This window comes from Anomaloglossus baeobatrachus, chromosome 4 (genome assembly GCF_048569485.1).
Source record: "Anomaloglossus baeobatrachus isolate aAnoBae1 chromosome 4, aAnoBae1.hap1, whole genome shotgun sequence".
Classification (NCBI taxonomy): Eukaryota; Metazoa; Chordata; class Amphibia; order Anura; family Aromobatidae; genus Anomaloglossus; species Anomaloglossus baeobatrachus.
In genome coordinates, this window is record NC_134356.1 from 53,073,636 (window position 1) to 53,096,354 (window position 22,719).

The 22,719-nt window shown below is 43.4% G+C and overlaps 1 protein-coding gene across 2 annotated transcripts in view; it reads left to right on the top strand.

The window, feature by feature from the left end:
* SPARC (secreted protein acidic and cysteine rich) overlaps positions 1 to 22,719 on the top strand; it is a 32,539-nt gene that overhangs the window by 5,398 nt on the left and 4,422 nt on the right. The window contains exons 2-7 of one of the 2 annotated variants that reach the window (XM_075344332.1): positions 9,026 to 9,095; positions 10,108 to 10,164; positions 10,484 to 10,577; positions 11,058 to 11,179; positions 12,990 to 13,110; positions 21,489 to 21,622. In XM_075344332.1, the coding sequence (XP_075200447.1) occupies positions 9,039 to 9,095; positions 10,108 to 10,164; positions 10,484 to 10,577; positions 11,058 to 11,179; positions 12,990 to 13,110; positions 21,489 to 21,622 (585 nt within the window). In that variant the 5' untranslated portion in view covers positions 9,026 to 9,038. The remainder of the gene's footprint in view (positions 1 to 9,025; positions 9,096 to 10,107; positions 10,165 to 10,483; positions 10,578 to 11,057; positions 11,180 to 12,989; positions 13,111 to 21,488; positions 21,623 to 22,719) is intronic. The other variant, XM_075344333.1, reaches the window with a different exon arrangement.

A 22,719-nucleotide genomic window follows, 5' to 3' on the forward strand; every position in this document is an offset into this window, starting at 1 on the left:
TCCCTCTCTCCCTCTCTATTTCACGCTCTCCTTTCTCTTCCTCTCTCTCTCCCCTACTCTCTCCTCTCTCTTTCTCTCTCTCTCTCTCTCTTCCTGACTCTCTCCTCTTTCTCTCTCTCTTCCTCACTCATTCTCTCTCTCATCATATCTTTCTCCCTCACTCTCTATCCTCCCCCTCTCTTCCTCTCTCTCTTTCACGCTCTCCTTTCTCTTCCTCACTCTCTCTCTCTCTCTCTTCCCCACTCTTTTCTCTCTCTCCTCTCTCTCTCTCCTCTCTCCTCTCTCTTCCTCACTCTCTCCTCTCTCTCTTCCTCACTCTCTCCTCTCTCTCATCATATCTCTCTTCCTCACTCTCTCCTCTTTCTCTCTCTCTTTCACCCTCTCCTTTCTTTTCCCCACTCTCTCTCTCTCTCTCTTCCCCACTCTTTCCTCTCTCTCTCCTCTCTCTTTCTCTCTCTCTCTCTTCCTCACTCTCTCCTCTTTCTCTCTCTCATCATGTCTTTCTCCCTCACTCTCTATCCTCACTCTCTTCCTCTCCCTCTCCTCTCTCTCTTTCACCCTCTCCTTTCTCTTCCCCTCTCTCTCTCTCTCTCTTCCCCACTCTCACCTCTCTCCTCCTCACTCTCTCTCTCTTACCCACTCTCCTCTCTCTCTCTCTCTCCTCTCTCTCTCTCTCTCTCTCCCTCCCTCTCTCTTTGTACCTCTCTCTTCCTCTTTCTCACTTCCTCTCTTCCTCTCTTTCTCCTCTTTCCTCTCACTCACTTTCCTTTTTAGGAGGGTTCCCACACCACTTGACCGAAATGTTAATTTCAGTAGTACACTGCCCTTGGTAAAGCAAGGGATCCATGACCCGGGTGTGGATTTTTCTGGAGACCACCCCTTTAATTCGACTGTAGACATAGCAGATCTACATATTCTCCTATAGACATGTCATTCAGCAACTTAGTGCTGACTCCATTAGAAAACAAAACTTCCATGCTGTCGGGAAAAACTTTTTATGTCTCTTCTTCTTCTTAAGTATATAGTGTCTAGTCCAGCACTTCACACCCATAGACTTCAATAAAGTGGTGCACACATCTGTCCATTCATATCTACTGAAAGAGACCCTGACCTAAATTAGGAAATTGAGTTTATGGGAATAGCCATTCTTCTAATAGGCGATGGCTTGACACCTATTTACAGGGAGTCTGTCAGTCTAAATTGACAATATATATTAAGCACATAGCCTTGTATGGGATATAGTCCTTATAAGAATCACACCTTAAGATATCTACTCCCTGCCTCTGTTCTTTGAAACTAAAGGGTAAATAAACGTGCTAATTAGTGGAGAAAGTGCACCCTTGGTGTGGCCGAGATGTTTAGACCACTGTTATGCCCACTGGTTTTGAATGTCCTGCCTACCTCACTGGTAATTGCCTTGGGTGACCAATTTCTGCAGAGAAAGCTCAGCCAATCACCAGTGAGGGAGACAGGACCTGCAACAGCAGTGGGCGGAACAGTGCATTGAGCCTCTTGGCCACACCTAGGGTGCACCGAGTAACCCAATTGGAGTATAGGATTAAATTTCAGTTTCTGCAGAAGAAAGGCAAAGATTGGAACAATAAAGGTACTTTTTGTTTAATAATGGTTATATGACCTACAAGGCTGTGTGCTTAGCTTATAAAGTAAGTCTGGTCTGAAAACCCCCCTTAAAGGATGAGCCACAAGTGCTTCACATGCCATAAATATTTATGAGGGGAATATTATAGTCCATATTATAGTCATGCCTCCCTACCACCCATTAGCTTTTTTTTGGTTGAATGAGGGATTGAAAGAGGCACAATTTTAAAAAATAAAAAATATCTAATAATTTGACTCTAGGGCTCTAGACATTCTATATATTTATGGGGTTTTAGTTAATGGGATCAGGTCAGTAATTAGATAATGCTGTGTTCCCTCCAGCTTTCCTAAGTACTCAGAGGTATAAATAATACACAATGTACAATGATATTGATAATTTAGTCCTGCAAAAATCCTTTGCATATTTTGTAATGGTTTATTTGTGGATGTTATATCAGGATCTGGACATTTCCTGACATTCAGGTGTAGAGTGGCGCTGGGTGGTAGTCGCCGGTGAGCTATTGACTCTGGACGCCCCGGTACAGTACATGAAAGAGTTGGTCTTGGCGAGGTGTGTGGTGTTGTGTTGTGTGGGCTGTGAACCCGTGAAGGCCGCATAATGCTGCAGACCAGAATCCGATGATGACTCATACTCACAAGGAGACCAACAGTTAATTTTAAACAACAGTACATTACTCAACGGTTCATCTTCAGCCACAACTTTATACACCAGATAGCAGGCACATATCTTCCAACACATTTCAATTGTTCAAAGCATATTTAAACACATTCTCAGGTCCCACTGCGTTGCTTCCGGTCTTACTGGTCCTGAGAGTCCTAGCGCAACCAAGTCCAATCGTTCAGTAGAGTTTGTGTTGATCACCTCCCCTTTTATCGGCTGGACGTCCAGTCTCCTCATAGAGGGTGGGGAGGGTCAGAGACTCCGTCACTATGGCTAGAGTAGAGCCTTGTGCTCCCAGACGTTTCCATGTCCACATCTCTTCTCCTCGTAGAGAAGGGAGTAAGGGGTAACCAGTAGTTCCAGCTTAGAGCCTTATGACATCTGATGAAACTCCACCAGGAAGGCCAACGTCGTTCACACACCAGTTGTGACAATCACCTTCCCTTCTATCAGCTGGACGTCCAGTCTCCTCGTAGAGACTCCATCACTATGGCGAGAGTAGAGCCTTGTGTTCCCAGACGCTTTCGTGTTCACATCTCCATCTCATAGAGAAGGGGGTAAGGGGTAGCCAGTAGTGCCAGCTTAGAGCCTTATGACATCTGGGAAGACTCCACCAGGAAAGCCAACTTCATTCACATGCCAGTTCGTATTAATCCATTACCTTGACAGTTGGGAGCCTGGCCATTAAACTGCAGTTCTCTGGCTCTTATTGTCGGAAACTGGTTCGTTCGAGGGTTGGTCTCTAGCTCTCATATTTTTCTCACTCTGTGTCTTGGTCAACACTCATCTCTGGTCTCCTTTTTTTCCTTTTGCCGCTACAGGTCACCCAATGTATATGACCTACAGACTACTTACCGGTATCTATCGTTCACTAGATCTTCACCACTCCTTCTAGATGGAACTGTCCCTTACCCTATGAACTAACCCCTCCCATTGTGGGCTAGTCCCAACACAACTACTTCTGACTCTGCTCACTCTCTGTTGCTGGGCAGAACTCAATCCCCGAACAAGGCAGTGGCATACACAACATCATAACATGTTACATTACTACATAAAGTCTTGCTGTACACTATATATTACACAGGAACACATTACATTACAATTCACATACTACAATATTAATAAAAGACATAGGACGCAATTCACATTACACTACACAACAATACAATAACGCAATTGGTGCGGAGGCGGACATATAATTGGTGCAGCCTGTGCAGCTGCACAGGGGCCCAAGAGGTTGGGGGACCCATTTCCACCTCCAAAGTAGGTGGAATTGTGCATTTTGATGAGTTATTGGACTGAAAAGGGCCCCATGTACTGTTCTTGCACAGGGGTCCTCTTCTGTCTGTGTCCGCCAGTGTATCGGTGTCTTCAAGGGAAGAAATGCAACAGAACCCTGTCCATTTCCTTACACTGGCAGCAAACTGTCAGCTCAGAAGCTGACAGCTCTCGTGACATTTCTGTTTCAGTAAGTACTTGTATTCTACATGTAATTTCATTTGTTGAGTTTTTCCTTGAAATTTGTGCTGTATCATTCTCCTACAATGTATCAATAAATGTACAACAGGGTGTCGGTTTCCTTTTGTCAAAGGGGTGTGTCCCTTCACAGTCTGACCCTAGCAGCACTGAGTGGATAGTAGCACACTTTTGATGGACTCATCATCAACTGGTAACTCTCATTTGTAAAATGTATTCATACGTTTCTAAGAGCAATAATAGAGGAATGACCCAACATCAAGTTATAAGAAAAGAGGACACAGAATTGTTATTTTATTGGGATTATAATTATTTACTGAAACAGACGTGCAGGAGAGGAGACAGATCCTCTTTAAACTGGGAGATGACCTGGGGGGAGGAAAATAAGACACGTCACACACTAGAGTTGGCGCGAATGAATTTGCATGTCCCGTTCCATCAGTACCGCCAGTGATCTGTGGCTGTTCCGTTGCATGGGAGCAAGAGAACTGCTTCTTACCTGCCACCATCCACAGCTCCTCTTTTGATCGGTCGACTTGGCGCAATGTTATGTGACATCACACCAGGCCAGCTAATCAAAAGAAGAACCCGCGGATGCCGAAAGGTAGGAGGTCATGCCGATGGAATGGAATATGCAAATGGCTTCACCCCAACTCCAGTAACACTGCCTTGGCAGTGGTGTAACTTTTTTTTTATCCTGGACATCTGGTATGGGTAAACAGCAGGGAGTCCTCAGAAATATTAGATTTTTGTCCAATTACACCTATATAAATTAAAATCCATTTACATAACCGATAATCGCTGATTATCAACTCGTGTGATCATTTCGGGAACAATCCAATGAATTGGCAAACCACTTTTTTGTCTGCCCATTCATGCTGCTATTGAAATCATTGTACTTGGTAGTACGTTGTATGATGTAAACAGGAGATATGCTTTTCATAAAATGATATTCTACAAGCATAAAACAATTGTGTGAATGATCATTTTGAATGCATAGAATTGTGGACAACAGGCCTTTAAATGTTCACTAATTGGCTTGAAGTCCCTTTATTGGCCACAGTCGTCTAGTCTAAATGGACCCTAGTAGTTTGCCTGAAAAAGTGTATGGCCAGCTTTAAGTAACCAACATACCCTAGGTAATGGATTGCTAATTTTTGTCATGGTAAGTGGGTAATCCAGACTCATCCATACATGAACAATCAGCCTAGCATGGATATGGTCTCTGTGTGGAGTGCCATAAGTAAGGCCAGCCATAGACATCAGATGGCTGTTGGCCAAATGATGCTTAGGCCAATTCTTCGGCCAACAGCCATCTCGGCCGACATATGATTGCTCGCTCGCTCACCAATCACTCCTGTGTTCTCAATAAGAAAGCCGCCAATAGATACATCGGCCCATAGCTTATCTCAAGGAGAACAATGTGATTGGTAGTCTGAAATCAGACATGCCTAATCAACATCTCCCCGGTTCATCAGTTGGCCGACGCTCTCATACACAGGATCTCTCGCTCGCCGAGTGCTCTTGAGTTCTCTATAAGAAAGTTGCCTATAGATATGTCATTGGCAGCTTATCTCACGGAGAACAATGCGATCAGTAGTCTGGAATCGGACATGGCCAATCGACATCTCCCTGATTCATCAGTTGGCTGGCGCTCTCATACACTGGATCTCTCGCTCACCGAGCACTCTCGAGTTCTCCATGAGAAAGCCACCTATATATACATCGGCTTTATCTCAAGGAGAACAATGTGATTGGTAGTCTGAAATCGGACATGCTCAATCGACAATCTCCTTGGTTCATCAGTTGGCTAGGGCTCTCATACATAGGATATCTCGCTTGCCGAGGGCTCTTGACTTCTCTATGAGAAAGCCGCCTACAGATATGTCGGCCGGCAGCTTATCTCAAGGAGAACAATGCGATCGGTAGTCTAGAATCGGACATGCCATATCAACATCTCCCCAGTTCATCAGTTGGCCGGAGCTCTCATACACATTAGACTATTTTCCATAACTGTTGGTATAGGCGTGTTCAACAGACATTAGTCTACAGTGGATAGGCTCCTTATAATCTGTCTGCCAAACAAAAGGTTCGGGGGATCAAATTGCATCCGCCTGATCTGTACCATCCCTGAGACATCAGATATAATAGACAGTCTTTCTGCAGATCCATCAACAATGATTACAGGGTGATTGTGTATGTTGGTCTTCAACTCTCTTTGCCGACAACTGGAATAATGGATCAGACATATTGAAATCTAAGATGCTCAAACTTTTTTTCTACGGATATTTGCTGTTAAAGTGTATTCAATATTATCTTATCCGAGAACATTTAGAAAATGGAAAAAATAACCCTAAAACTGCCTTTCCATGATTCGAAAGGAACAGATGCGAAACCCATTGACCAAATGGGTTAATGGCAACAGTTGCTTCATCTTCCATGATGAATCCGGCTAATGTGTATTTCTCTGTCCATGAAATGTACTGAGTAAAATCTTTCCAGACATAGATGAGGCGGTAGAAGAAGTCTCTTTTCATAAACTTAGTTTACTCTTCTGAAATAAACTTGTTTTTTCCTTGCTCTGAGATCACGACGAGCTGAGGTTTGTTTGCTACAGGACACATTTCCCTCTAAGGGGCCTTCCAAGCAAAATACATACGGTTCTGTACTTCTGTGTCGATGGGTTTATGAGAACTTTTTATTGAAATGTTGGGGGGTCAATCAAAATAAAGTACGGTAAGAGGTCACTTCACCCCGGTCATCAGCAAAGGCCAAACGAGTAGGAGAACCCATAGAGATTCTTAATATATTTTTGGTAAAAGTTTTAATAGTTTTTAAAAGTTTGGTAAAGTTTTAACTTTTCTACTTTTCTTCATTTTCTGTGATTTTTTTTTCAATTCTCTAAATGTTATTATTTCCTTTACGTATATAAAGATTTAGTATTAGAATGGAGCCTGTCATCGAGCAGCCCGAATATATAGGGGGGCAACGCAATCGTCTCAACCCTACTGTTGCTTTTGGTTAGCGAATGTGTTTTCACTCTCTGATCTGAAATGTGACTAAATAATCCTGTTTATTTTCGAGCTGCGGACATAAAGAATGTTTCCCAGCGTGTGTGTGCCGAGTGCCAGGAAATGTCCGGAAAAACAGGGTGCCCCGGCCTATGCAAAAGCCTATCAGGGCATCAGGATCTAAAGAAAGCTGCCAAAAGTGGCAGTACTTTTCCATCCGACACTTATGAAATCCAAAAAAGGCTGAACTGACCCCAACCTGAGACACAGTGCACAGACCGGGGATCCATGGCCAGGGAATAGAATGAAAGGAAGTTTTTTGGCTGACTCCATCTGACCACTTTACATGGTGCACTGGGAATGAAAATGAACTTTTGTAGGTCGATCAGTTTCAAAGTCCTATGTTAAAGCATAAAATGAAAAATTATTTCCCAAAAGTTATCCCCAAGCATATGAAAGGGATAAATAGCTGATCATTGGGATTCTCTTGCGATCCTAAGATGAGGACTCCGGAACCCCAAGAATGGGGCTCTGCAGCTCCAACCTGACTGCAGCAGTGGTGCGCATGCTCAACCTCAGCTCCATTTATTGTCTATGGGACTGTCAAGTACAAAGCTCGTCTTTTTCTGGCAAATCAACAGACAATGAGTGCAGAAGTCTAGCATACGCACCTCTGCTCTGTTAAGATTGGGTCCATTCTCAGAGTTCCAGAGCCCCGATCTTGGGATCACGTGATTGGCAACATATGGTGTGTCAGAGCTGAAGTATGCTGAAGAATTGGTGTAAATTATATCATTTCTGATAAATTTGAGCATTAGTGGCTGATGAAGTGTTAGCATAACTCAATGAATGTTTGCACTAAAGGCCCGTATCCACATACACTAGATAGAAAGTCAGCCAAAACTTTCAATTTTGGCAGGATTATCTTACCATTGAATGGATATTGGGGTTTTCTGACTCTACCATGACAAATGATGTCTAGAAAGAAGGATCCTGCCATTGGAATTTCGGCAGACGTTGAAATTTCGGCAAACGATTCTTTACTCGGCTCGGAGATAAACTCATAGAGAACACAGGAGCGCTCAGCCGAGTCAGGAGAGATAGCTGTCAGCTGAGCGCTCGTCATTGTAAAGTATAGGCCAGATTAAGATAAAGCATAAATAAAAGAAAAATAAAATAATAGTGTTTACTGTCAAGTCCTGGGCCGTAATTTCTTAAAGAAGTATTCTCAAATGTGGAAGTTCACACTGAATGGGGGGCAGATTGCTGAGACCCCTATGGATCTCAATAACCCTAAAGAACCCAGTATGAATGGAGCGGTGATGTACAAAAGCATCGGATTGTGGTTAGACCCCAGTGACAGGAAAGTTGTCCCCTATCCAATGGCTGGGGGTTAATTCACAAACTTTAGAAATACCCTTTAAGGGTTAGGGACAACTCCCAAACTTTAGAATACCTTTTAAGGGTTGATACACACTGTGACCCTTTCACAGAACCTGCCAAGACCAGTTGTGACGTCTTTTGCATCCACCTCAAGGTAAACCCCTTGTTACTGGAAATCACGCTACAATTTCAAATTCTGCTCCTCCATCCGTTAGGACTTGTTTCATGCCCTGAGCGACATGCCTGTACCGATTTTGAAGAACATGTTGTGTTTGACATTTGTGCTTGTGATCCCCCTAGGATCCTTTATCACACTCACAGGGTCCAGGAAGGAGTTATCTGGCAGAAGCTTAACAGACCTATCTTTTACATTTTGTGAGGAACCCATGGGTAGATCCCACTCAGAGTTTTGTTAGAATCCTAGATAGAACCCAACTGGTTGATGGGTGCTCAACCAAAGTTTCATCACGTGAACAGCTTGTTAGGTGGACTGTATTATACAGACGTTTAGGGTTTGAGTCCTTCATGGACCACACATGAAGGCCACACACACCCATTGTTGCTACTGGACAATTTTCCACACAGATCGATGGTCTAATTTATGGACCAGACTAATGTATGTGAATATCAAGCAGCTCCTGAACTGGGCCAGATTTTATTATGGTCGTCTTTATAGCTCATCCTATTATTATGACGGATAAAATTGCTTGATCAATAGAGTTGTAAAGTCCATGTATAGAATTTAATTTTAGTGGGTACCCCAAAATCATAACCATATGATAAATATCAAAGTCCCAACCATTGTTATTGCACATATTTGCTTTACTTTTAAATTTAAGTTTATTGACTTAAACTTCTATATTTTGTTTTCCAGTTCAGGTAGCACAATGAGAGTCTGGATCTTCTTCGTCTTGTGCCTGGCTGGCAAAGCACTAGCTGCACCTGTAAGTGGCCATTCACCCTATCAAATCAATCTCTTTCTTGATCCTGGTATACTTACTTACGGTACTTACATAGTAAGGACAGTTGAGGAGGACAACGTTAACCTAGTTGACTTATCCTATAGCGTTGATTCGGAGCATACGTTCCGCTGTTCCCAGTCCTTATTTTGCTGAGAATCAATTAAGAAGGACAGGACAACTTAAAGGGAGTCTGTCACCCCCGAAATGCATTTTAAATGGTCTATACAGTATTGTAGGACATATAACCCCCTATGAAAAAAAACATCCCTGTACCTGTTACTGGTACAGAAACTGAGAAAAAAGCTTTTGATTCAGATGCAAATGAGGAGACTACAATGCCCGCTTGGTGAGGCCAAGAGTTTGGTGCACCATTATGCCACCTCACTTGGATATTTGAGACCAACCACCTTATTGACCATCCCCTGATTGACAGTGCTCGCTTCCCTCTGCTCAACAAGCACTGTCTGAATGCTGTGCTGCAAAGTGTGCGCATGTGTCCTTGTCTAATACACCCGTGGGTGTAGCAAATGTCTTCAGAGAAGATCTCAAGCCGCCTTTACGCTTCCGGATGTATTAGTGTAGCAAGTATCAGCAGAAAGAGGACAGTGTTCTTTGGGAAATGAACACTGTCAATCAGAAGACCTTCAACATGCAAGGTTGCACCATATTTCCCACATTTGCATACGAATAAAAAGTTCTTCAGATGTTTCCAGGAACCAGAGGTGAAACCCACATCTTTTCTGACAATACCTTTGTAGGCCTCAGTCTTAAGCTAAGCCTTCTCCTTTTTACTTGGATTGGACCAAGAAAGAAAAGGTCCTGTTTTGGAAGAGGTTTCCTTGCCTTCTCATTATGGAGTAATATGCTATGTTTGGTGCCAGGTTTATATTATTTATATGACACATTCTAGTTTTGGTCCTTCACTTTGGTGACCAGTTGATGTTAACATTTGTGGTACCTTGGTGTTCACTAACTCAGTTCTCTTCTCTTTAAGCAGCAACAGGATGCTTTGCCAGAAGAGGAGGAGGTGATAGAAGATGTTGTGACTGAGGTGAGACAATTTAAGCACCCCATACACATTAGACAGCTGTTAGCCAAATACATCCAGCTGTTGGGTATCTCCCCTGACTCCCCCATACCTAGGATTGCTCGTCTAGGATGTGTACTCCTGTTTTCTCTACGATAGTCCATGTCTGACTCCTCTAGCAGAGACTTATCTTCAAGAGAACAAAAGTCGGCTTAGACATCTGGGTGATCCTGCCAATATTGGCCAAATTTAGTCTTCAGTGTATATAAGTCTTTACATCTTACTATGCTTGACCAACAACTTGTCAGGGACTTCAGTGATCTTCCTTTTTTTATGATAACAGGAGACAGAAGTGGGAGCAAACCCCGTGCAGATAGAAGTTGGAGAGTTTGATGAAGCAATCGATGAGGAGGAAGAGGATCCCACCACACCAGAAAGTAAGGATTGCTTTCATCGGATACTTTAAGGATGTACATAATAGCTTATATGGCCAACATCTTTTCTCCTGGATCTTCCATAAAGTTGAAGGTTTAATTTAGTATTGATTGCTCCCAGACACCACTGGTGGTGACTTATTTGCCCTGTGTACTTCAACACAATCATTTTTTTCTCCAACGTCATCTCTTGTGAGGCCTCCATAAAAATAGGTTAGTGAAATTCAGTAGGTACCCTCCCTCGGCACATCCAGGAGGCTCCTGGAGAATGGTTAGACCTCCTATGAAATCGAAAGAGTTGACGTCACAAAATGGTATTCACCACCATCATTCACCAAATAGTTCACCATCAAACATGAAGCTTTGAGAATAGGACCTAGAAACCCAAGCAATATGGGTATACTAATGCATATTTAGACAGATTTGCTAATCAAAAGCCTGGATAATAACACCTCTTTATAAAACGTTTTTTTTCCCTCATAGATCCTTGCCTCAATCATCACTGCAAGCACGGCAAGGTGTGTGAAGTGGATGAGAACAACACTCCAATGTGCGTCTGCCAAGACCCATCAACCTGCCCTGCAAGTGTAGGCGAGTTCGAGAAGGTAAGTCTTCAAATTGATCATGTGTCACGGAGTACTCAACCATAAATGAAAAAATTGATTTAGGCCCGGCCTTCGTAGACGTCAAAGATCTCATTCACACCATTTGGTTCCATTTCTATATTTGTTCAGTATGTGGAAGGTCTTGAGCAATGAGGCTCTCAATAAAATTCATTAGGTGAAGAAAAAAGAAAAATTCATTCAAGTTTTTCCAATGGTCAGATTCCATGTACCTGAAGCGACGTATTCAGAGTATTTGCACATTCCAGGATAAGGGTTTTCGGAAAATGAATGAGAGGGAACTTTAAGGGACAAGTTGCTACCCATAATGGCAAAAATCTAGAAAATAAATTATTTATTTGTAGCTTTACCATTAGAAACTTCTTCTAAGCTTCATATCTATCGTATCCATCATCCCAAACTAATGTATTGTGTTATTATGCTAAACATATTTTTTTAATTGCTGGTGATATTTTTTTAAATTGCTGGTGATGTTTTTTTAATTGCTGGTGTTTTTTTTACTTTTTCTTATCTCTTTTATTTTTTGCTTTTCCATATCATGATCTATCGTAAAAAAAATCCATAAATCTTGCTGTCCTCTCTTTGGAAACTAAGCCTATTATTAGGCTGACCCTTCTAGTTCGCTTTTTAGCAGTTATTTCATTAAAGGGGTTGTCCACTACTTTAACACCGATGCCTATTCTTAGGATAGGTCATCAATGTCTGATCGGCCGGGGTCCGATATTCTGCATCCCCGACGATCAGCTGCTCTTGGTGCCAGCGTCGGCAGCGTAACGTGGCAGGAAATGGCTAGTTCCGAAGCTGCTCCGTCAACTGGTAGCGGCCGCGTTCTGTACATCCACCTATTCAAATCAGTCAGAGGCGGATGTGCAGTACCAGAACGTGGCAGCTATCAGAAGATGGGGCAGCTCCAGATCTGAGCATTTCCGGCCACCTGCTGTCACCGCCGGCATGGGTAACCGCTGATCGGTGGGGGTACGGAAAGTCAGACTCTAGCCGATCAGACATTGATGACCTATCCTACGAATAGGCATCAATCTTAAAGTAGTCGAACCCCAGCCAGTCAGATGTTGATGACCTATCCTAAGGATAGGCTATCATTGGAAAAGTAGTGGACAACCTCCTTAAGGCCTCATTCACACATCCATATTTAAACACGTGAAAAAATAGTGTAGGTATCTATCAGTGTTTTCCATCACTGAGACATCCATGAAAGAAAATGATGCAACACCGACATGTGAATGAGGCCTTACATGAAGGATTACATTAGCATGTATCACCTATTTGTGGAAAACATAGGATCCACCATTTAGAATAGGTGATGTCACAGCTCACTTCCACCCCAGTGACCTCTGCACAGGTCAAAGACCATGCTCATAACACTCTCCCATGGAAGCCAATAAACATATCTACACTATTGTTGTCTATGAACACATTTACACTGCCTGACCGGTGGCATGATACAATTGTGGGCGTTTAAATGCCCGATAACACAGGCACCAAAGTAAATGATGGGAACAAGTGATCTGTAATAGATCGCTCAGTGCGCACAGGCTGCAGTTGATCTTGGCACTGCGAGTTCGGTTTCCACGGGATGACGCACCGCCAAGTACGATGATCTTTGATGTCACCCAATGAGCGAGTGTTTTTCTCATGTATCGAGTGATTATCCACCTGTTTACACTGTGAGATAATTATTACAATTTTTAATTGATTCCTTCAAACCCTTGGAAATGAAAGAACTTCACTGTTTCTTCGTACGGCACTTATTGAACTAAAACGTCTCTCGTAGGTCTGTGGCACAGACAACAAGACCTTTGACTCTTCCTGCCACTTCTTCGCCCACAAATGTACCCTGGAAGGAACAAAGAAGGGCCACAAGCTGCACCTGGATTACATTGGCCCATGCAAATGTGAGTATCTAACACCTTTATCCTCTTTACGCCAGTGATCCCGTTGTAGCGACCGGTTAAGTCGGAGAAATCTGGCCAACGACTGGTAAAGTTGACAGTTAAAAGATGATTTGATAGATGTTTTCCCGCCAATCACATAAGGCAAAGGGGTTGTCTCAGTAGACGTCAATAAGTTATGCCTTCAATATCCAGTTGGTTGGGGTCCGATAGCGATAATCCCTGCCATTCTTTGAAGAAGCACCATGCAACTTTATCTGCAGCTCTGCTGAGCTCTTTTTGGAGACCAGATGGAGACTAGATGGTCAACCCATGGCAGTCAGTGGATAACCATGCGGACGCTGAATGGAGACCAGATGGAGACCAGATGGTCAACCCATGGCAGTCAGTGGATAACCATGAGGACACTGAATGGAGACCAGATGGAAACCAGATGGTCAACCCATGGCAGTCAGTGGATAACCATGAGGACGCTGAATGGAGACCAGATGGAAACCAGATGGTCAATCCATGGCAGTCAGTGGATAACCATGAGGACACATAAGACAAAGTGACTAAAGTCTTAAAGCACCACTCCAGCATGTTGGGTTTTTTTTTCAATGCTGGAGTGGCCCTTTAAATCTAAGCCCCTTGCCTTATACTCCCCTTTCAGTAACTTCACCGTTTACCGACACCTCTTTGGTCTCTTGGCACCATCTTGTGACTGTAGCACCAGCTTGTGACTGTAACGTCACAAGAGCGCAATGTAAGTCTAAGAGAGCTAGAACGATGCCTTCATAAACTTGTATTGAGTTATGACCTCCAAGAAACACTGGACAGATCAAAAATTGCCAAGACCAATGGAGCGACGTTGGAAAAAGGTGAAGCTGCCGGAAGGTGAGTATAAGACAGGGGGCTTAAAAAAATAATAGAATATTAATAAAAAAAAAAAAGCTTGAGTGGTGCTTTAAATGAGTATATCTATCAATGTCTTTAGTTGCCTGAATACAGTGGTCCGTAGTAGACTATGGGCTTCTCTTGCCAATAATGGGTTTTGGTTTGTAGACCAAAATGACTATTGAAATTGAGGTTTTCTAAGAATGATGAGGACAAAGTAATTTTAGAACTCTCGCTCCACCTTCTTGATTGTACACTGAGTACTCACATTTTCTTCTGATGGCCCTAGGGGGTCATTTAATTTTGGGTTCACTTTTGGTTAGAAAATGTGCAGTTTCCAGGAGGAACGATGACTCTTACAGCTGCGAGGAGTCAAATGTCTTTCTCCTGCTAGCTCAGCGCTCTACATTAACGTAACCAATGAGCATTGCCGTCTCCCCTAGGGACTAATTCCTAAGGTTCGCAGTCGTGTTCCAGCCTGCAATGCAATGTTTTATGTGGAAAATTCTGCTCTTTCTATAACAATAACGCTAAAGCTGATCTTATATATGAGCTTTCATCAGTTCCAAGATTTACGGATATGGAAACCTCAGGGCCATTTTGATTTTAACTTGAGCTTACAATAAAAAAAAAATGTACCATTAGGCTCCTAAAGACTCATTGTTTCCCTGTACATTTCTAGCTACATAATGAGTTAACTGAGGATCCGCCAGTGAGTTCCTCCTGATGGGGAGTTTATAACATTCATGTCTATTTCTTTTTAAGCTTGATGCCATCATCAAAGTTGAGCTGAACTTTTATGTGGTCTGTGATCATAAATCAGCACTAAGAACTTCAGTTTAGTGAAAGATTAAGAAAGGAGTTACAAACTCCCAGTTAGAAGAAAATCACCGATATATGGGACAACTCCCAAATAAAAAAAAGTGGTGGATGGATTGTTTAATAAGCCCAGAAAAAAAGTAAAGCAATGAAAAAGTAATCTAATATATAAAGCTGAGTGTATGTGTGTGTGTGTGTGTGTGTGTATGTGTATGTGTGTATGTCCGCTAAAGGAATCCGCACTGTCACATTTACAATCACGAAATTTTGCACAGACACCTCATGTGACCCAGGGAGCGTTGTAGACTATGTTTTGACAGAAAAATTTAACCCCGTGCTTTACAGTTACTCTCCAAAATCCTGCCTCCATTAAACTGAATGGAGCTTGGAGCTATAGGTTATTAATAGCAACTGTCAGTGGTTGCTATAGGAACAAAATAAACTGTTAGTTGAAGCTTATGTGAGCGGTTATATGATGTTGGTGGAGAGATGTATAGAATGATAGAAAAAGACAGACAGAGACACAGACAGAGACAGACGGGGAAATAGGCAGCCCTGAAAAGAGACAGCTCTGGAAAAAGTCAGCCGGGCAAAGAGACAGACCGGGAAAGAGACAGACCTGGAAAGAGACAGACCAAGACAGACGGAAAAGAGGCAGACAGGGAAAGAGACAGACAGACACACACATAGAGACAGACACAGAGATAGGGAGAGACAGACCGACACAGAGATGGAGACCGATAGACTGATACAGACAGAGATAGAAATAGTCAGACAGAGACATAGACTCAGACAGACAAGGAAAGAGACGGACAGAGAGAAAGACAGGCAGCGACATACAGACAGAGACTGGGAGAGAGACAGAGAGACAGTTACTATCCCGGGCAACGCCCGGGTACTACAGCTAGTAAACCATATTAAAAAATAATGAACTAATTAATTAATTAACCTTTATTGCTAAAATTTGTAACAAATAGGGTATAATACAAAATATGTCCAAAAAAATATACAAACACCAGAGTACAAAAGTGAGGGTGCAGATAAAATTGCCTAGTGAAAAACATCCTAAAAACACTCAAAAAATAAAAAAAAATATTACCCACTTTTTTGAGTGTTTTTAAGGTGTGTTTTTTTTCACTAGGCAATTTTATCTGCACCCTCACTTTTATATTCTGGTGTTTGTAGATTTTTTTGGACATATTTTGTATTCAGTGGCGTAACTAGAGTTCTATGGGCCTGGTACAAAATTTGGACCACAGACTCAACTATTCCCGCATGTTGATCAGATGTATATATACATTTAGCATTCTAAATCCTATACAGACAAGTTGCCCTCCCCTCCATTATGTAGTAATGTCCCCCATCCTGGTATGTTTCTTATGCTAGTAAATATGTCCCCCATCCTGGTATATACTGCTGCCTTTCTGGCATATACTGTCCCCCTCCTGGTATATATGTTCCACTCCTGGGCATCTCCTAGTATACACTATCCCCCTCCCGGTATACACTGTCCCCCTCCCGGTATATATGTTTCTCTTCTGGGCCCCTCCTGGTATATACTGTCCCCCTCCTGGTATATATATATATATATATATATATATATATATATATAGAATGTTCCTCTCCTGGGCTCCTCCTGGCATAAACTTTCCCCTTCCTGGTATATATGTTCCTCTCCTGTGCATCTCCTAGTATATACTGTCCTCCTCCTGGTATATACTATTCCCCTCCTGGTATATATGTTCCTCTCCTGGGCCCCTCCTGGTATATACTGTCCCCCTTCTGGTATATACTATCCCTCTCCTGGTATATATGTTCCTCTCCTGGGCCCCTCCTGGCATATACTGTCCTCCTCCTGGTATATATATTCCTCTCCTGGGCCCTTCCTGGCAGAAAATAAGGGAAAAAGTGTATGTTTTTCCAAGACCAATATAAACAGGTCTCTCCAGAGTATTATGTGATGAAGGTAGCAAAATAATGATGGATATCCACTCACTATCATCTATGAGGGGGGTCAATGGTAAAACTCTGATAAAGCTCTTAATAAACGCTGGCCCGCAGATACGTGTAGTCCTGTCCACTGCATCCTTGGATAATGTAATTTTCACTTGCCCATTTATCGGTAAGCAGCACCCATTTATCGGTAAGCAGCACCTTTTTCAGCGATACTCTGGAAAAAGGACCAGGTCGTGTGGTTTTAGGTTCACTTTTGATAAAGAGACTTCCCCTATAAGTATGTCAGTGACAACAGACGGGATAATGGACATTCCTGCTCAGACAAAGAAACCTCTGTGAAGTGTGAGAAGCTTCGGCACTTGACTCTTCTCCAACAAAGACTGCCTTGTAAATTAGTCTTTCAAGCACATGAACAGTGCCAAAAGTTATATGGGGAAAATGAATGGTGTTGCTCATGAAGGACAGGATTGGGGTTGAAGATTATATATGAAACCCAAGGACCTTTCATTGTCTTCTCTGTCCAGTTGGGCTAGAAGAACACTCAACATCGTCTTCTATAAAGACTAAAGGCCGCTTTACACGCTGCGATATCGGTACCGATATCGCTAGTGTGGGTACCCGCCCCCATCTGTTGTGCGACACGGGCAAATCGCTGCCCATGCCGCACAACATCGCCCAGACCTGTCACACTACTTACCTGCCCGGCGACGTCGCTGTGACCGGCGAACCGCCTCCTTTCTAAGGGGGCGGTTCGTTCAGCGTCACAGCTGCGTCACTGAACCGCCGCCCAATAGAAGCGGAGGGGCGGAGATGAGCGGAACATAACATCCCGCCCATCTCCTTCCTTCCGCATAGCGGCCGGGAGGCAAGTAAGGAGAGGTTCCTCATTCCTGCGGTGTCACACGGAGCGATGTGTGCTGCTGCAGGAACGAGGAACAACCTCGTTACTGCTGCAGTAACGATTTTTGAGAATGGACCCCCATGTCACCGATGAGCGATTTTGCACGTTTTTGCAGCGATGCAAAATAGCTCATAGGTGTCACACGCAACGGCATCGCTAATGCGGCCGGATGTGCGTCACCAATTCCGTGACCCCAACGAGTTCGCATTAGCGATGTCGTAGCGTGTAAAGCCCCCTTAGGGTACCGTCACACTTTAGCGACGCAGCAGCGATCCCACCAGCGATCTGACCTGGTCAGGATCGCTGCTGCGTCGCTACATGGTCGCTGGTGAGCTGTCAAACAGGCAGATCTCACCAGTGACAAGCCCCCAGCCAGCAGCGACGTGCAAGCGACGCTGCGCTTGCACGGAACCGGCGTCTGGAAGCTGCGGACACTGGTAACTAAGGTAAACATCGGGTATGGTTACCCGATGTTTACCTTAGTTACCAGCGCACACCGCTTAGCTTAGCGTGTGCAGGGAGCAGGAGCCGGCACTGGCAGCGTGAGAGCTGCGGAGGCTGGTAACGAAGGTAAATATCGGGTAACCACCTTGGTTACCCGATGTTTACCTTGGTTACAGCTTACCGCAGGCTGTCAGATGCCGGCTCCTGCTCCCTGCACATTCAGGATTGTTGCTCTCTCGCTGTCACACACAGCGATTTGTGCTTATCAGCGGGAGAGCAACAATAAAAAAACGAACCAGGACTGTGTGTAACGAGCAGCGATCTCACAGCAGGGGCCAGATCGCTGCTCAGTGTCACACACAGCGAGATCGCTAATGAGGTCACTGGTGCGTCACAAAAACCGTGACTCAGGAGCGATCTCACTGTGTGTGAAGCACCCCTAAAGATGGCCAAACCTGCTGATATCGGTGGGATTATCCAACAGCCTAAGTTACATACTGTTCACTGACAATTGATGTTGGAGGAGTGAAGGATCGGCTTGTTGGAATTCCAATGGTGGTTCCTTATCTCAGTTGAGATAATCTGCTAGAGGTCTGGCAACAGCCTCTCCTAGACAACATAGGAGTGCTTAGCAGAGCCAAGAATTCCTGTGTATGGAGGAGTTAGGGGAGAGAGATGGTGGTTGAGGGATTGTTTGGTCAACAGCTGTCTAATGTGTCTGGGGGCCTTAAAGAGGGTGTTCAGTACTTTAACATTGATGACCTATCCTTAGGATAAGTTATCAATGTCTGATCGGCCGGGGTCCGACACCCTGCACCTCAACCGATCAGCTGTTGCCGGTTCATCCGCAGTTAGCAAGAGGCTGGAAATGCTCAGTTCTGGAGCTACTCCATCATTTGATAGTGGCTGCGGTCAGGTACTCAACATCCGCCTCCTATTCAAATCAATTGGAGGCAGATGTGCAGTACCTGGCTGCGGCCACTATCAGACGATGGAGCAGCTCCGGAACTGAGCTTTTCCTGCCACCTGCTGCTGGCGGTGGCATCAGGAACAACTAATCAGCAGGGGAAATGGGTGTTGGACCTCAGCTGATCAGACACTGATGACCTCTCCTAAGGTTAGTGCATCAATGTTAGGGTATGTGCGCACGTTGCTTTTTACCTGCTTTTTACCTGCTTTTTTGCTGCTTTTTCTTCTGCGCTGTTTAATGCCAAAATAGATGTGTTCTTCTATTCAAGCAAAGTCTATGGGAATTTGGGTTTCTTGTTCACACTATGTTGTTCAAAATGCAGCCTTTTTGTGGCAGAACTTTGGTCAAAAACTCAGCTTTGCAGTGCAAAACCCAAATGGCAAAAACAATTGACATGTTGCTTCTTTGAAAAGCTGAGTTTTTGACCAAAGTTCTGCCTCAAAAAGGCAGCATTTTGAACAACATAGTGTGAACAAGAAACCCAAATTCCCATAGACTTTGCTTGAATAGAAGAACACATCCATTTTGGCATTAAACAGCGCAGAAGAAAAAGCAGCAAAAAAGCAGGTAAAAAGCAGGTAAAAAGCAACGTGCGCACATACCCTTAAAGTAGTGGACTACCTTGTTAAGTGTTTGACTCCTTGTACAGAATTGGAGTGAAGATTATGTATGATCTTCTAGTTAGATGTATATTAGATCCCTAAAACCTGGGTGAATTCTTAAAGGGGTGCTTCAAAGTCAAACTAAATTTCATTCTAAATTTCTTAATTTTCCCAGCAAGCAGTGAATTGTGCAAACTGCACAGTGTCTGTTGTAGGCTCAGATCAGTAATATTCTGCCAGCAATAGAGCGCAGTCAGAATACTTTGAGTGCAGCAGACCACTGACGTCACTAGTGGGGGCAGCGCTAGTCTCCAGCACACTGAGTATTCTGACTCTACTCTTTTCTGTAATTTAAGCTATTTCCTAATATACTTGTATTAAATTCCCTACCGTTCCCTAACTACTCTATCTAATTGGTATTTTAATTTTTGTTTCTATTTCCTGTGTAATGACACTTTGTTCGAGAATCCCAGTGTATACTGGGATACTCAAACAAAGCGTCATCAGAGCAGTGAGAGGCTATGGTCACTGTCAGCCCCTTCCCCCCTCCCTAAAACGAAGCATCATCAGTGAAACTCGTTTCAGGGGCCGCTGTGTCTTTCTCTGTGAGCTGTGCACTATGCGATCTGCAAAGTGACAGCGACCGCTCTGTTATCAGCTCAGATCATTAATAATCTGCTCGCAACAGAGTAGATTTAGATTGAATTTTAGTTTCACTTTGGACCACCCCTCTAAGGTCCCCATACACATTAAACTAATGTTGGCTGAACCTGCCGATATCGACTGGTTCTGCCAAAGCTCTAATATGTATGGCCGGCATTGTCGGTCTTGTTTTTATAGAAAACACAGGAAGACTTGGCCAAGCAAGCGCTCCTGTGTTTAAGAAAGACGGCTGAGATCGGTAAAAGCATCATTCACCAGACAGCCATCTAATGTGTCTAAGGCTGGTTTCACACTTGCGTTGTGCAGTATCCGTCGCATTGCATTGTGTGACGGATGTAACGGATGCGTTGCATATAGTGGCTCAACTGATGCGACGGATACTGCAAAACAACGGAATCCGTTGTAGCTTTTTTTTTCAACAATTACTCAACTGAGCATGCGCAGTTGTGTAAAAATGGATCCGTCACAGGAATCCGTTAAATGACGGATTCCGACAGATTCCGACACCTTAGGCTTCCATTATAAAAATGACAGACGCAGACGGAAACCTGCAAATTGCGTTTTTTTGACGCTCTGGGAAGCGCAGAAAAACGCTACATGCTGCGTTCTTTCCGCCCGGCGGATGCAACGCAGCGTCGGCCGGCGGATGCAATGCAGGACCATCAGTCGCAATGCGTCGTCCATACAAGTCTATGGGAAGCAGCGGAATCCGTTAATGGATTCCGCTGTTTTCCAAAATGGCGGATTGTGACTGAAGGAAAAAAACGCAAGTGTGAAACTAGCCTAACTAGGGCTAATCGGTCCCACCAGAGGTGATGAGGTTCCTTCCTCCATCTTTACAAAAAATATCCAATTTTTAATGTCAAGGTAATCTTTATTGTTATTATTAGATGTATAGGAGAAAATATATATATATATATATATATATATATATATATATATATATATATATATATATATATATATACATGTATAGAGATCTATATGAGAAAAAAACCTGGTGTCAAAGTGATTGGCTCTAAATGTGACTGTCTATGCTGTACTTTTGTGGCTCCAAATTGTGTCAGAGTCAGGGTCACTGGAGATTCTTAGCTTCTTAGTCCACAATATCAGTGCACAAATTTGACTCCGTTTTCTCCTTCCCTCATAGTCATCCCTGCCTGCGTGGACTCTGAGCTGAACGAGTTCCCCCTGCGCATGCGCGACTGGCTGAAGAACGTCTTGGTCAGCCTGTACGAGCGTGACGAGGAAAACAACTTGCTCAATGAGAAACAGAAGTTGAGGGTAAAAAAACAAAAATGCTCATTTCCGAGACCATAACTTTTGGTTTTAATCCTATTTTTTGCACTAAATGTGTATAATAATAATAATAATAATAATTTTATTCATTTATATAGCGCTATTAATTCCACAGCGCTTTACATACATTTGCAACACTGTCCCCATTGGGGCTCACAATCTAGAGTCCCTATCTGTATGTCTTTGGAGTGTGGGAGGAAACCGGAGTACCCGGAGGAAACCCACGCAAACACGGGGAGAACATACAAACTCCTTGCAGATGGTGTCCTTGGTGGGATTTGAACCCAGGACCCCAGCGCTGCAAGACTGCAGTGCTAACCACTGAGCCACCGGTATAAACAAACCTTCTCACCCAACATCTAAGGTTGGTTCCCCTTCTGGATGCTCCAGAACAAATAGCCTTGTAGGATAGAAGAACTGGCCATAGATTATTATAAGTGATTATTACTATTATTACTATCGTTAATGATTCCTTCCAGTTCCTTTGGTTGGAGGTTCACGATCCAAAAATATTCTTAGCCGTTAGTGGACAATCTAGCAAAAACTCCCATCACAGCTTAGTTTAAGATCATCTGAGACACAAACACATGGTAATGATAATTGATGATTCTTCCCATTTATGCCCTTTTTGGCAGATGCATATATAGTGTGAGACTATATTTTTATGGTAGGTCCCATGAAAGGGATGAGCTCTGTGCCAAACCGTTACCAAAGCTTAGAAGTAAGACTCATGAAACAAAGGACATTTAATGATTTCTTCTTGCTTATGTCCTATGGTTGAGTTAGTAAGGGGCTTCAAATTGGCTATACATTGGAGTTTTTGGAGAACAGTTGGAATCCGAAGGCATCTGTTTTAAGGTTGAGCTGCCATGACATTTGGAAAGTGCCAAATGACGGATCTGCTTTCTCTGATCAGGCCACTGATCAAGATATGGATTAACTTGCTTTTTTTAATTGATGGCATTGTCCAAAAAAACTGAGAACCTTCACAGAGCAGCCAGATCATACCGAGAACGGGTCATTTGGAATCCTTAGTTTATGGCCAGCTTAAGAAAACATCAAATCAGTCCTCGAAAGACGAA